We start from the raw sequence: 15,533 nt of genomic DNA, 5'->3' as shown, positions 1-15,533 counted from the left end.
TCTGCAGATGCTGGAAATCCAGAGCAACCCACACAAAATGCTGGAGGAACTCAGCAGGCCAGGAAGCATCTGTGGAGATGAATAAACAGTCAAAGTTTCAGGTCAAGTCCCTTCTTCAGGCAATTATTTAATCATCTTTTAGAATGGAATGCATCAACCTTTGTCTATTTGATAGGGTTTTGGATTCTCAGATTTGTGGGTTACAAAATCATTGAGGTGATAATGTAACCCAGACCGCATTCATGTATGAACTGATGAGTAAAGAGTAACATTCGTCCCTCAGATGTGCCAGATCATGACCGTCGGTAACAAGGAAACTCTAACCACAGAAGCTTGTTGTTCATAGGACAGTAGAGCACAGAAGCAGGCCCTTATGTCTATGTAGCATGTGTTGACGATTATGCCAATCTAAGCTAATCTCATCTTTCTGACGAAGGGCCTCAGCCCGAAATGTTGACAGTGCTTCTCCTTATAGATGCTGCCTGGCCTGTTGCGTTCCACCAGCATTTTGTGTGTGTTGCTTGAATTTCCAGCATCTGCAGATTTCCTCGTGTTTGCTCATCTTTCTGTACCTGATCTATATCCCTGACCAAATGGTGTTAAATATTGCAATTATATGTTTCCATCACTTTCCCAGCAGCACATTCCAGACACCTACCTGTGTGTGTGTGTGTGTGTGTCTGATTTTTTTAAAAAGAAACTTGCCTCATAAATCTTTTTCAAGCTTTTCTTCTTTCAAAGTCAGGATTAGGTTTAGTATCATTGACACATGTCATGAAATATTGTAGTAGCAGTACAGTGCAAGACCTTTTTTAAAAAAATCACTTGAAGCTCTTGTATTTGACATTTTCAGCCTGGGGGGGGGGGGGGAAGAAAATCTGCCTACTCAGTCTAAGCTTCTCATTTTAACAACTTCTATTTGATGCTCCATTGAATGCAGTCCAAGTTTGTCCCTTAAAGTTAATTCTCTCTAATCCAGCCAGCAACCTGTTTTGCACTTCCCAAAGCTTCCACACCTTTTCTGTAATGTGACAACCAGGATGCACCCAATATTCCAAATGGGGCCTAACGAGAGTTTCAGTGGCACTACCATTACTGTGTTCCCCACTGTCAATACCCTGGCGGTTGCTGTAGACCAGAGGCTCGTGGACTAGCCACCTGAATATCGTGGCAGTAGGAAGCTGGGTAACCTGCAGCAAGTGACTCGTATCCTCACATCCCAATGCCTTTGCACCATCAACAAAGCACGTCAAGAGTCTTCAGGGCACTCATTACCACCAAGAGCAAAGTTGCCCTCTTGAGTGGTAGCCCATCCATTATCCCTTTATAAATTTAAAAAAAAGCAGTACACAGTAGATATATATCATCTTTTAAAAAATGCACTGCAGACATGCTCTGCCATTAAGAAGGGCAACGTTTTGGGCATATGGGAACACTACCTGCGTATTCCCCTTGTTGGGAATTAATTATTCTGATTAATGAACACACAACTGGTTCTTCATTACTGGGCCTTAATCCTGGAACTTCCTGTCCAACATCACTGAGAGTATCTTCTCCAAAGGTCTGTGACTCATCACCATCTTCTTCAGAGTATCTTGTTTGGAGCAGCATAGTGATTATCACAATGCTTTACAGGACCAGTGCCCTGGGCTCCGTCGCTGCCTGTAAGGAGTTTGTACATTCCCCCGTAGCCACTGGGCTTTCCTCCAGGTGTTCTTATTTCTTCCCGCACTCCAAAGACATACCTGTTGATAGGTAAATTGGTCATTGTAAATTGTCCCATGGTTAGGCTAGAATTAGATCGGGGGATTGCTGAGCGTGCAATTTGAAAGGTGCAAAGGGCCTATTACGCGCTGTATCTCAATAAAAGTGAATAAATTTGTGTCTACATTGTTCACATCCCAAAAATGAATTTAAAAAAAATAGAAACTACCACTTGTTGATGTATGACTGTTGCACAGTAATTTTAGGATACTTCCATTTTATACCGTATGCTCTATTGCTTATCACGTATTTGAAGTGCTTCAGAAGCTATCAGCTTTGCTGCATGCCTTCATCAAGCAATGATGTATGGCCCACTGTCACCTTTGAATCATTGCCCTTGGAGCTGATTGATGCAGGAATCCTTTAGTCCACTGTTGAAAAGGTCATCGGGGGTTGATATAGAAAGACTCTGTCAGGTATCTCCTTTAGCAGCCCCTAGTTGATGCGAATGAACAATAACCCAGCATTAGATATCCTGAGCTGAAAGCTACCCACACAGAATATGGGGTGCTCTTCTGGTTTGCTTTTGGCCTTCTTTATCTCATTCCAGTTATAATTCCTTGTGAGGCCAAATACAGGCTAGAAGAGCAACACTTTATATTCTGCCCAAGGGTGTGAACATTAAAGTTTCCTATTTCACTTAACCCACTTCCTCTGTGTTCCTTTCCCATTCCCAGTAGTTCAATCATTGCCTTTCTTTATCCACCCCACCTTGCTCCATCTTCTCATCATCCTCTTATCTGATTCCCCAGTCACTCACCAGCCTCTTGCCTAATCCCTTCCCCCTCACTTCTGTATACTTGCAATCTTCCCTCTGCACTCTCAGTCCTCGTCGTAACATCTCAATTTGAAATGATGCAGTTCTTTTACAGCAAGGTGGATTCTCGGGACTGTAACTAAAGTGATAGTCATTGGCTTTTTGCAGCTTATCCAACCTGTAAAAAGATGCGTCGTGGTCGTGTGTTGCCATAGAAATGCGCAATATCAACATATCCAGGGTTTTTCCAGTGTTGTGCCCCAAGGAAGTCTCCATAGAATCAGTTGTTAGACTGTTGGTTTTCTCAGAGAACTGATTGATTTTGTTTGATAGTGTGATTTAAGGTGAATTCCACTGCATGAATGTGATGGTGTTACTATTTGATGTATGTTCAGGCGAGGTGCTAAACAGTAAAAAGAAAAGCAACAAATGGAATTGTGTTTTAACCTGTGGATACTCCCAAAACTATCCTGAATTTTCTGCATTCCTTAGAAGTTATTAATAGCAGTTACAGAAAATTGGCCCAAAGTCTACATCAATAGAAGTTTTGTTTAGGTACAGATTACTTCAGACCAAGACATCTTGACATTGACGAGAATGGCGTGAACAAGCCCTTTCAGTTTCTCAGAAAACTTAAGCCTTAGATGGGCTGTTTATCCAGACGAGAGCTGGTTAGTGCAGGGGAGAGAGGCCACTGTGCTTGTCCCAGATTTCCTTTGAAATGTCTCCATCTGGTGGGCGTTGTGCAGAATAAGGAATGCCATGTTAGTGACAAAAGCATGCTGGAATTAAGTGGATGTATATTATTCGTATAATACTGGTATTAGAAAACATATTCATATACACAAGAGATTGTGCAGATGCTGGAATTCCAAAGCAACCCACACACAAATGAAGGGAAATAAGCAGTCAACTTATCAGACTTTTGACCCTTCATCAGGACTGTAAAGGGAGGCAGAAGAAACCAGAGTAAGGAAGGGGTAGGGGTGGAGTACAAGCTTCTGATAGGTGAAACCAGATGAGGGGGAGATAAAGTGAGAAGCTAGGAGATGATGGGTAGAAGAGAGAAAGTACTGAACAAGAAATCTAATAGGAGAGGGGAGTGGACCATGGCTGAAAGGGAAAGAGGAGAGGCACTAGAAGGTGAAGGACAAGTTAGGAGAAGAGAAGGGGTAAGAGGGGAATCAGAATGGAAAAGAGAAGGGGGAGAAAATACCAGAAGTTAGGGAAATCAATGTTCAGACCATCAGTTTGGAAGCTACCAGTCAAAATAGGAGGTGTTGCTCCTCCAACCTGAGAGTAGTGTCATGGCATTAGAGGAGGTGATGGACTAATGCACCGGAATGGGATTGGGAAGTAAAATTAATGGGAAAACCTGCATTTTGTAGTGGACGAAAGGTTCCGCCTACCTATGTCAGGTCTCGCTGATGTGGAGGAAGCCGCACCAGGAGTACTGGATTACTGTAGACAATACTAAAAGGACAGTTTGGGGCCCTGAATGGTGCAGTGGAAGACGTTGTAGGGACAGGTGTAACATTTGTCCTGTTTGTAGAATTAAGTGCCTTGAAGGAGGGACAGGTGGACAAGGGAGTCATGTTAGAGAGCTATCAATATCATATAGTATTACAAGTCATATAGGGTGTATCTTTGTATGATAGCTTTAACATTATGAATGTTTTACTGCGTGGAATTTGACGTTGAACCGCTTGATCAAAATAAGTGGTTTAAAGGCATTAATGTGACTGCTTTGATGGAGTAACTGACAGAATATCATCACTTTGCAGTTGTTGGGATATTTTTCGTTAAATTTGTTATTTCCTTTTGGCCAGGAAGGAGTCCTACATGAAGAGCTGTCCACTTACCCCGATGAGGTATTTGAGCCTGCGGAAGCTGTCACTGCAAAGGAGACCGAGGGTAACTCTCTGGATCAGACGGATTTAACCGGCAGCGCCCTGGACAAAAGTGAACTCGAGAAGAGTCACCTCATGCTGTGAGTTGCTGGTTTTCTTTCTGCCTGCTTCGTGGCAGTGGGAGAAAGGAATAATCCCAGCTAGTGAGTCACTGGTGAGATTAGCATAGAGTGAAATTGATAAAATACCAACTCTCAAATAGCATTTTATTCCATTTTTCTTTTGTTCCATCATGACTTTAAATAGTTTTATTAAAACGTTATGTTAGTATAAAAATCTAATTTGAGTGGGGAAGTTCTAATTGCTAACAGAAGTTTATAGTCTGAGTGCACATTTTCATATTTTGTAGAATTACCTCTATTGCTTTTATATTGGCAGAAGGACTAACTCCTTCCATTCTATGGAAAAAAACTTTTGTGTGAAGACAAAGTTAACTGGATTGAACTCCATTCTTCTACTCCCCATCCTATTTAAATAAAGTCATATCAATCAAAAGTAGCTTTGAAAAAGGGCTTTGACCCATATTTGAAATCTAGACAAGTGAGAGGAAATGTTATTAAAACACGCAACATCTTAGTAGGGCGTGACAGGACAGATGTTGGTACATTCCACCAGTGGGAGAATCTCTGTCAAGGGAAATGTGGTTGCAGTATTGGTGGGTGTGGTGAGTGGTGGTGATCATTTAAAATGAGTTGTAAAGGAACTGTTTTTCACAAATAGAAATGAATCTCTGGAATTCTCCCCACAGAGGTTAGCTCATTGGAGTACTTAAGAAGAAGAAGACTTTTAGAAAGATCAGGGGGCACTGTGCCAGGCTTGTGTGGGCCCAGTGACTGAAAAACTCCTATTTTCTTATGTTCATGTAATTTGATGGTTTGTTAGTTCCTCAGATTATATCTCCCATGCTTCCTCAACGTTTGGGCCAAGGTACTCCAATAAGTGTGAATCATTTGAAGCACCACTTGTCTTGGACCCACTCAACTTTCCTTCCACCCAAATCAGCAAGCCATGCCACTCAACATTCCTTGACTGACCAAGATTCACCAGAGATAAATATATCTATAATTTGTGCAATTGCGTCTGCGATTGCTGAAAACAAGCTATAGCCATCCCTAACTCTTATTTATTGAGATACAGCATGGAATAGACACTCCTGGCCCTTTGAACTGTGCCACCTAGCAACCCACCATCTTAATGCTAGCTAATCACGGGACAATCTACAATGACCAATTAATCTACCAACTGGCACGACTTTGGACTGTGGGAGGAAACCGGAGCACCCGGAGGAAACATTCCCAGGGGAATGTACAAACTCCTCACAGACAGCTTTTGACTGTTTGTTTTTGTTGAACACTAATCATTTGTCATAAAAGAACTGTTGATGACAGTCTCATTTAAGCATGAGTCTGTAATGACATGGTGAAAGCAATGAGTCAGTCTATCCGGGTGACAGTTCCTGCATAAGTAGCCAGCTTAAATCTCAACCTGTTAACTTTCCAACACCATAATCAATGCTATTTGCCAAAGTTCCATACTCAGTTTTCCACGTGGTGAAGACATCAGTCAGATGTCCCTTACCAGCAAAAAAAAAGCATCAGCATCCACCACCAAACAGTCAAGCAACAGCAAAGGCACAGACTTTCCGATTTCCCCCGTCTCTAGAGCCACCAAATCTTGGTCCTCCAAAGGTGAGCGAAGCTCTCCTGTCCTCTAAAGAGCCCTGAAAGGGGAAAATAAAGATATTAAAGCTGAAAATAGAGCTGTTTCTGAAGATGCAAGCAAAGGAGTCACTGTTAGGTGCCGTTGATTCTCCTAAGCTCCTCGTTCTGACCCGAAGTTTTGGTCCAATCCAAAATTAATTCTAACTTTTCCCAACAGAGGAAACACTCCTCAATGGCAATGCTCTCAAAACCCGATAGGATTTTATATTCACTTGGTAAATGTGTTTCTGATAACTGGGACACAGTAGTCATTGATTTTGTGTTCCCTTCAGCCCATTGGAGCGAGGCTGGCGGAAGCAAAGAGAAGGCTCACCTCCTCACCCCAAGGTGCGCTTAAGGCAGGAGGTGGTCAGTGTGAGCGGCCAGAGGAGAGGTCAACGCATTGCAATACCGGTCAAAAAACTGCTTGCCAAGGAGAAGAGACCCTATGGACTAGGAATGGTGGGAAAGCTAACAAATCGAACGTATCGCAAGCGAATAGACAGCCATGTGAAGAAACAAATAGATAATATGGACGATCACCGGTAAGGACAGTCAGTAAATTACTAAAGAGTAATTTTCATATGTTTATAGTGGCTTTTGTGATAGGTCTTCCTTATTCTAAGAGTTTATAAATAGTGGCATGTCACCTCATTGGAGAACCGTTTTTGTCTATATATTTATGGAGAAGTCTTGAATGCTTGTTATTTCTCTAGTGCACAAGTTTCCACAAATATTAGTATTTGAATTTTTTTGCCACCATTTTCTAGATTTCCTATTCTCCCATCTTCACTGTTTGCTGTCTTTCTTATAACATTGTATATAAACGAATGGATTTAGCAAAATACTGATTCTGATTTGCTTATCACATATACATCGACTTTTACAGTGAAATACATAGTTTGCGTTAACAGTCAACAAGGGTGTGTTGGAGACGGGTATTTTTCTACTCATCCCCCCCCCCCCCCCCCCCGCCTTCCTTTGTCAGGCAGCGATCTCTTTATTTCATATTTCTGCCCCTGAAGACAGTAACTGCTTCAGAATGGCTGAGCCCATTACTCCAAGATGTGAGAATCCGGGCAGTGACTGCTAGCAGGTTAATCTAACATTCCAGCCTGTGCTATCATCCTTATCTGTTGAGCCATATGGCATTCTTTCGTGGCTGTTAAGTCAGACCAGGAGCCCAACAAAAATTCCTTCCCTAAACTCAGAGTGCTGAGACCAGTTCCAGCTACTGACTTCACCCAAACAATTTATCTGATCAAGACTGGAAAACTGTTTTGCTCAGTTACATAATGCCCAAACCAACTGTTTTAGAATTTTCAGTAGCTTCCACTCAGTTGTACTTTGTTGTTGGGCAAAAGTGTTTCAGAATAGCTCGGAGCAGTACAGAAGAAGTCTCCAGGCGCAATACCTAACCCTCTTCCTTCCCTCCCTTAGGGCACCCTTCCCAGGTTTCAATCCTTTGATCCCTTCCAGTCAGCATTTCCACTTTGTTTGTCACATGGGAAGCACAAACAAACAATTGCAATGAACTCCTGCCATTAAGCTCACATTCTCAAATTCTTCCCATGTTTGCATGCATCCTTGTCTTAGTTTACTTTAATGAGAAGCTAAGCTACACTTTAGATAGTGTTAGATGTTTAGATGGCTGCTTCAGGCAAATGTGTTTATCCATTAACATTTGCTTCCTTTGTCTTTTAGGCCATTTTTTACGTACTGGATTACGTTTGTGCATATACTGATCACTATCCTAGCTGTATGTATCTATGGAATTGCTCCAATAGGATTTTCTCAACATGAAACTGTAGATTCAGTAAGTAGCTACTCAACAACAAAACCCTTTCCAATTCTCTCTCTTACTCAGATACATAATACAACAGAACTAAATGAGAGAGAGCCCCCCAACTCCATCACCCACCCCAGTAATGTCCCTTCCTTCCTGGTCTAACACCAGCCTATCAGGTATAACGTAAGCATGGTGTGGAAATCTAGAAAGGCACCCGATTCCATTCGCCTCCATAATCCAAAATGGATGGCGTAAGTTGTCATAACAATGCATGCCCAAACAGCCCACTTCCTGTTGCAGCCTTCACCCTGGACTTGTGTTCAATCCAAGGCTCTAAAGGAAAGTATTTTGGATGTTTTCTTCATTTTTGTTTGATATCCTCTGGTACTGTGGCATCCACACATCTTCCTCTTTTATTTTCTTGTGGATCCTCCTCAGTGGTGACCCTGTGCTGGCCCCAACCCTCCCTGGAGCAGAGCTGCCTCTGATGAGTTTGAATCCATGTTGTCTGTAACTCTTGATTCTATGTTTATTCTGTATTAAATAAGGATTTGCTTCAAGTTTGTTTTACTTGTGGAATTTATCTTTCTTTTCCTTTTCCCAGATTTTAAGAAATAAAGGTGTCTATGAAAATGTTAAATTTGTACAGCAAGAAAATTTCTGGATTGGACCAAACTCTGTAAGTGAGTTTGAATTCTGCTCAAAGCTTTTTATTTAACTTGCATAGAATATAGAACAGTGTAGCATAATGTCTCTGCTGATTATAATGCCAAGTTAAATTAAATGTTTTCTGCCTATACATGATCCGTAACCCTCCATTCCACAGATGTTCATGTGTTTGTATGAAAGCCTCTGAACTGCCACTATCTACTTCCATTCCTGATTCTACCACTACCCTTGGACTCCATACCAAGCACCTACTGCTCTGTTTCTTTAAAGAAGGGGAAGAAGTGCCTGCTACATCTACTTTAAACTTTACTCCCTCTCATTTTAAATGCATGACCTCCAGTATTTGACGTTTCTCCTCTAACCCTTCAAAGATCTAGAGAAACCTCAAATTGTCACACTTCCCTATAGCTGTAATTCAGACAGCATAATCCAGAAAGAATCATTTTGCATTCCTTCATCTCGGAATGCAGATGGACAGTTACCACCTTGAGCCCTTATACAAACAGCGTCGCTCACAGCAACACACACTGACTGCTGGAGGAACTCAGTAGGGCAGGCAGCAGCTGTGAAAATAAATAAACAGTCGACATTTCAGGCCAAGACCCTTCTTCAGGACTGAGAAGAAAAGGGGAAGATGCCAGGCTTAAAAAAAAGTGGGGGGGGTAGGGGAAGAGGAAGGTGATAGGTGAAGCCGAGTGGGTGGGAAAGGTCAAGAGTTGGAGAAGAAGGAATCTGATAGGAGAGGAGTGTGCAACATAGGAGAAAAGAAAGGATGTGGGGACCCAGCGGGAGGTAATAGGTGAGAAGAGGTAAAAGGTTAGTGTGTGAGGAATAGAGGGGGCGGGAAATTTTGTTTTACCAGAAGGAGAAATCAAATATTTCTCCTTTTGTGAGCATTGCTCCCATTTTAAGCAATGGTGATACCTTGCTTTTCAATCTCATAATCTCTGACCATTGAATCATGCACTGAAATTGAGTGCAACCTGCAAAAATAACTGTAGGCTCAACTGGTGTAAGATCAGTACCACTGATAAATCTAATCAATCATGGGAATTGAGGGCCTAACTCCTCCCACCCCCCATCCACCCTAGTAATTTATCCACAGTGTTTATTGCTCTGTTCACCAGTGTTCTAACAGATGCTCTTAACAAACCTCGAGCTTGTAAAGTAAATCCCTTAGTACATAAATGTTAACAGTTGAATCCTTGTGACCATAAAGCAGGTTCCTACATAACTTGCAGATTTTCTTCCCAAGGAGTGGTGGGGGGCTGCTTTAAATTAGTGGTCTACATTTCTACACTCTTAACCCCTCTGTTACAACTTTTAAGTCTGCGTCATGTTATTCCCTGTTGCAGGAGGCTTTAATCCACCTTGGAGCAAAGTTCTCTCCTTGCATGAGGCAAGATTCACAAGTGCACGAGTTAATCACCCAGAAGAAACAAGAGGAAAACAAATCTGCTTGCTGTGTGCGGAACGACAAGTCAGGGTGCGTTCAAACCTCAGAGAAAGATTGCTCGGTAGGTGAATGTTTTCCAGGGGAAAAAATTGTTCAAAAGTACAAGGGTAAGGAGTGATTATTGCTGCTGCTTGACTACTTAATATGGTATTAGCATTCCTTCTGGAAAAGGCAGCATATATTCTGCAACATGGTAGTGAGATTTGTGAAAATCTACTCTGGCAGCCCCAACCCAAACAGGATTCCGAGCAACTAGTGATCGACACAGTCTTAAAATGTCAAAAGTCCACTGGTGTGTGCAGTGTTAAAAGTTCTGAAGCTGGGAGAGGTGGGAAGGCTGAGATAATGATGTGAATTTGCCATCATAATTTGTACATGTGCAATAATTTAAAATTGTCATCTTTCTTTCAACTCATTCAAGTTAATTCGTCATGATATTAAGAATGGCTCACTGTTAAAGTTCCAGGAGAGTATTTTCAGGGAAGGTGTTAAATGTGTGAATATAATAATCTTCATTTCATATTTGTTAATGAATAGTGGACAGTGTTGGTGTGGCAATGCAATTTCCTTAATAAGGACAGAAGCATGTGTACAATCACTTTCCCCGCTTCATAGAGGATGTATCCATGATTGTTGTTGTGTCTGGCACAGGTGGGTTGTGTAACACATGCTGTATACGTGAAAGTTTCCATTATTGTTCTGCATATTAAAGCTTGCTGAGGTTTTGTATTTAGTGTAATGGATCTCATGAACAATAGAGCGAGAAATTGCCCATCTTAAATGAATGTGTGTGATTTTTAAAGTTGATGTCTGCTAATTGTTTGCTTGAACACTCATTTGCAACCTATTAGACCTCTGGTTTGAGTTGCTCTGCACTCTCTTGCCTCATAGCATTGGGTTACACACTGGGTCGAAGGGCACATGGAATTGAAGAGAAAGTGAAAGAAAGCAAAAGCTTCTTCCCCCCCCCCCCCCAAAAAAAAAGAAAGCTCCTGTTCCACCATTGAGATATGGTCAGTAGAATATCAGAGATAAGCTGGTGCTTAACAAAAACTCACAGCTTCCAGCCCTAGATAGCATCACATATTTGTTTTAAGGAGGTTTCAAAGTACAAAGTAAACTTATTATCGAATTATGTACGTATCACCATATACAACCCTGAGATTTATTTTCTTGTGGGCAATCATATTAAAAAGGAGAAACACGATAGAATCATTGAAAGACCATACCTAGCAGGACGGGCAACCAATGTGCAAAAAAAGACTTCAAATACAAAAAGAGAGAAGAAGAAATAAAGTAATAAATAAAAAATAAATATCGAGAACGTGAGATGAAGAGTCCTTGAAAGTCAGTTCATATGTTGTGAGAACAGTTCAGTGATAAGGTGAAGGAAGTTATCATCTCTGGTTTAAGAATCTGATGGTTGAGGGGTAATAACTGTTCCTGAACCAGGTTGTATGGGTATTAAGGCTCCTGTACATTTTACCTCATGGCAGCAGTGAGAAGAGAACTTGGTGCCGGGGTCCCCAATGATGGATGCTGCTTTCCTGCAACACTCTGTGTAGATGTGCTCAATGATGTAGTGGGCTTTACCCATGATGGACTGGTCAATACCCATTACTTTCAGTAGGATTTTCCATTCAAGGGTATTACTCTCCACCACACATCTACAGAAGTTTGTTAACGTTTTAGATGTCATGCCAAATCTTTGCAAACTTAAAAGGAAGTAGAGGCGCTGCCATGCTTTCTTCATAATGGCGCTTACATGCTGGACTCAGGATAGAACTTCTGCAATGTTAACACCAAGGAATTTAAAGTTACTGACCCTCTCCACCTCTGATCCCTCAAAGAGGACTGGCTCATGGACCTCTGGTTTCCTCCTCCTGAAGTCAGCGATCATCTCCTTGGTCTTGCTGACATTGAGTGAGAGTTTGTTGTTGTGGCACCACTCAGCCAGATTTTCAGTCTTCCTCCTAAATGCTGATTCATCACCAACTTTGAATCTTGGGGTTGTATATGGTGACATAAGTGGTTTGATAATTACTTTGAACTTTTAACTGTTTTGATTTGGCCAGTGACATTGATGTCAGTGTTGTTTGAATATGGTATGGAGCTGAAGTCAGTGAGATCAAGCCATTATTAATGGTGAATTTCCTGCCCATCCAATAAATCTTTCGAGTCAGAATCAGATTTATTATCACCGGTATATGTAATGAAATTCATTAACTTTGCGGCAGCAGTACAATACAATGCATGGTAATATAGGGAAAAACTGAATTGCAGTAAGTATATATACAGTATATCATGTAGTTAAATAAATGGTGCAAAGGCAGAAATAAAAAAGTAGCAAGGTAGTGTTCATGGTTTCAATGTCCATTCAGAAATCGGATGGCAGAAGGGAAGAAACGGTCCCTGAGTCATGTGTTTGTGGGCTTCTGTACGTCCTACCTGACGGTGATGGTGAGATGAGGGTGTGCCCTTGGCGGTGGGGGTCCTTAATGATGGATGCCGCCTTGTTGAGGCACCACTGCTCGTAGATGCCTATGGTGCCTAGTACCTATGATGGAGCTGGCTGATGTTACAACTCTCTGCAGCTCACTGGATCTATCTCATGGATGATTTTGTTTCTTCCAGTCTACGCTTGCTGTATGGGTGAAGTGGCCAGATCACAGCGCTCCACCACTGGGCGATGGAACTCTCCGCCATCAAGGTTCAGTGTGCCATCAGGATCCAAGGTGACTGTTGTTTTGCTGACTGCTGAGAAAATATTGATGTAGACATAGCATCAGTGCAGAGGTTAAAGGCTTTCTGAAAAATAAAGGAATGTGGAACAAGGTTTTACAGTACAGAGGGTCACTGAATTGATCCTGGCAGCAACTATGGAAAAGAGTACAGTTGACGTTTTGGGTTGGACTGGAAAAAAATTTGAGTCAGAGCTAGAAGGTGGGGGGAGGGGAGGAATAAACACAAGGTGATCGGTGAAACTGGAAGGGAGGAGAGGAGACATAAAGAGCTGAGAAGTTGGTGAAAGATACAGGGCTTGAGAAGGGCCTAATAGAGGACAGAAAGCCATGGAGGAATGCATCAGAGGGAGGCAAGGAGATGAGGTGAGAGAGGGGAAAGAGGGTAGGGAATAGAGAAAGGGGGAGCATTCCTGGAAGTTCAAGCAATTGAGGTTCATGCCACCAGTTGGAGGCTACCCAGATGGAGTATAAGATGTGGCCTCATCACAACAGTAGAGGAGACCAGGGATGGTCATATCATAATGGGAAGTGGAATAAAAATGGGTGGCCACTGGGAGAAAACTGAATCAATCCTGTCTGGTTAAGTCAAGACAATGCAATAGTTCTCATTATATCTGGTCAGGAAGATAAAGGTATATAGTGGTAATGTTCCAGCTCACTATCTAGGTTCAACCTCTAGACCTTATTGAACTGTAAACCTTGAGTGGGGTTGTAATCCAAATCTCCTGGTGCCCTAACCCACCAACATTTATGTTCCAGGCTGTCAGTTGGATAGAATATCATCAAAAGAGGGTGTCAGTCCAGAAAGAATGAATGTAGAATGTAGTGCTGGGAATTTGCAGTTTTAGAGGTTTTTATTCACAGGTGGCTCTGAATTTTAAGTTATTTTCTGATTACATATGCTGATGCAGACCAACACTGAGTTGAAAGGGAGAGATCTTCCCGTGAAGCTTTAGTGTGTAATTGTGTAACTATACTGTAAGTGCATGTCTATTTTCCACCTGAACAATGCACAAGAAATGGCAGAAGGAGCAGTAGCATAATGTTTATTATTAAACTAATAATAAGTCCTGGGCAAATGCCTCCAGATGAAATCACACCACAGCATGATATGAACATAAATTCCATTAGTTTAATATGTCTGAAATAAAAAAGATGCATGGCTATGAAACTGCTGATTATTGTAAAAGTACAAAAATAAAATTGAAGGTGTTGAAAATCTGAAACAAAGACTGAAGAAATTTGAAATACTCAACATGTTCTAATGAAAGGTCATTAAACCCAAACTCTCACCCTGTTTCCCTCTATGCACAGACGCTGCCTGACCTGCTGATACCTCCAGCACTCTGCTGTTCCTGTTTGAAAACTTATCTGGTTCACCATTGTACATTTCCAAAGTTAAATATAATGCCCCTACCCAGTCTGGCCCAGTATGTGATTCCAGACACACAGTACTGTATTGATTCTGAGCTGCCATTTGAAATTGATAGTATGCCATCAGTTGAAACCCCCAGAGGGATGTTCCTGTCCATAACACACACTCCCTTTTGAATAACCAAAGAGTAAGCACCCCAGCATCCACCTACCACAAAAGCGGATGTAATGGTTAGCTGATTTATATCAGTATTCTTGTGGCATGTTCTGAGATCCCATGCAATACATCCTCACAGATTAATTCAAGACATGTATTCAGTGGCCATTCTATTAGGTACACCTTTCTACTACTGGGTAGGATTCTCCTTTGCTCCCAGAACATCTGAATTCTTTATGGCATGGTGTGCTGAGGCTCTTAAATATTGGTCAATTGGTATTAAGGGACCTAATGTGTGCCAAGAAAACATTGCCCACATCATTACACTACCAGCCTGAACCATTGACAGATGGATCCATGTTGTCTGACCCTACATGTTACAGCAGAAATCGAGATTTGGCCGACCAGGAGATGTTTTTTCCAGTCTTCAGCGGTTCAGGATTGTTAAGCCTATGCCCACTGTAGTTTCAGTTTCCTGTTCTTAGCTGACGGGGGTCTTCTGCTTTTGTAGCCCATCCACTTCAAGGTTCAACATGTTGTGCATTCAGAGAAGCTTTTCTGCACACCACTGTTGTAACATGTGGTTATTTGAGTTACTATCGCCTCCTGTCAGCTTGTACCCGTCTGCCCATTCTCCTTTGACTGCTCTCCTTAACAGTGCATTTTCACCCACAGAAGAGCCACTCACTGGATGTTTCTTTGGTTTTTTGTTCAGTCATTCTCTTTAAACTCCAGAGACTGTTGTTCCTAGAAGAAAATCCTAAAATCCCAGATCAGCAGTTTCTTAGTTGTTCAATCCACCCCAAATGAACCAACAATCATTCCACGGTCAAAGTCACTGATCACATTTCTTCCCCATTCTGATGCTTGGTTTGAACAATACCTGAACCTCTTGACCATATCGGCATGCTTTTATGCAATGAGTTGCTGCCGCATGATTGGCTGATCAGGTATTTACGTTAGTGAGCAAGTGCGTCTAGTAAGTTGGCCACTAAGTGTAAGTGCTTTGAGGTAATGTATTGGAAAAGCGATAACAGAGAGCAGAATACAGTGTTATAGAGAATGCACAGGTAGGCAGTAAAGTGTGAGGGTCATGAGTTCATATTTAATGTGCAAGAAGTCCATTCAAAAGTCTTATAACAATGGTATTTACCCAAGGCTGTAAATTCCTCTGTCTGTATTGAAAGACGCTGAATGTCTTTGAGGGTATGGT

At 41.8% G+C, this 15,533-nt stretch overlaps 1 protein-coding gene across 7 annotated transcripts in view; it reads left to right on the top strand.

Annotated features, from left to right (window-relative positions):
- rhbdf1a (rhomboid 5 homolog 1a (Drosophila)) overlaps positions 1-15,533 on the top strand; it is a 373,026-nt gene that overhangs the window by 327,928 nt on the left and 29,565 nt on the right. For all 7 annotated transcript variants that reach the window (XR_009513976.1, XM_059979627.1, XM_059979628.1 and 4 more), the window contains 6 exons: positions 4,351-4,511; positions 6,425-6,676; positions 7,836-7,947; positions 8,525-8,599; positions 9,945-10,106; positions 12,680-12,780. Coding sequence is in view for 6 of the 7 variants with exons in the window: in XM_059979627.1 (XP_059835610.1) it covers positions 4,351-4,511; positions 6,425-6,676; positions 7,836-7,947; positions 8,525-8,599; positions 9,945-10,106; positions 12,680-12,780 (863 nt within the window). In the remaining variant the exon portion in view is untranslated. The remainder of the gene's footprint in view (positions 1-4,350; positions 4,512-6,424; positions 6,677-7,835; positions 7,948-8,524; positions 8,600-9,944; positions 10,107-12,679; positions 12,781-15,533) is intronic.

This window comes from Hypanus sabinus, chromosome 9 (genome assembly GCF_030144855.1).
Source record: "Hypanus sabinus isolate sHypSab1 chromosome 9, sHypSab1.hap1, whole genome shotgun sequence".
NCBI lineage: Eukaryota > Metazoa > Chordata > Chondrichthyes > Myliobatiformes > Dasyatidae > Hypanus > Hypanus sabinus.
The sequence above is the reverse complement of the archived record's forward strand: the minus strand, read 5'-3'. Positions and strand labels throughout refer to the sequence as shown.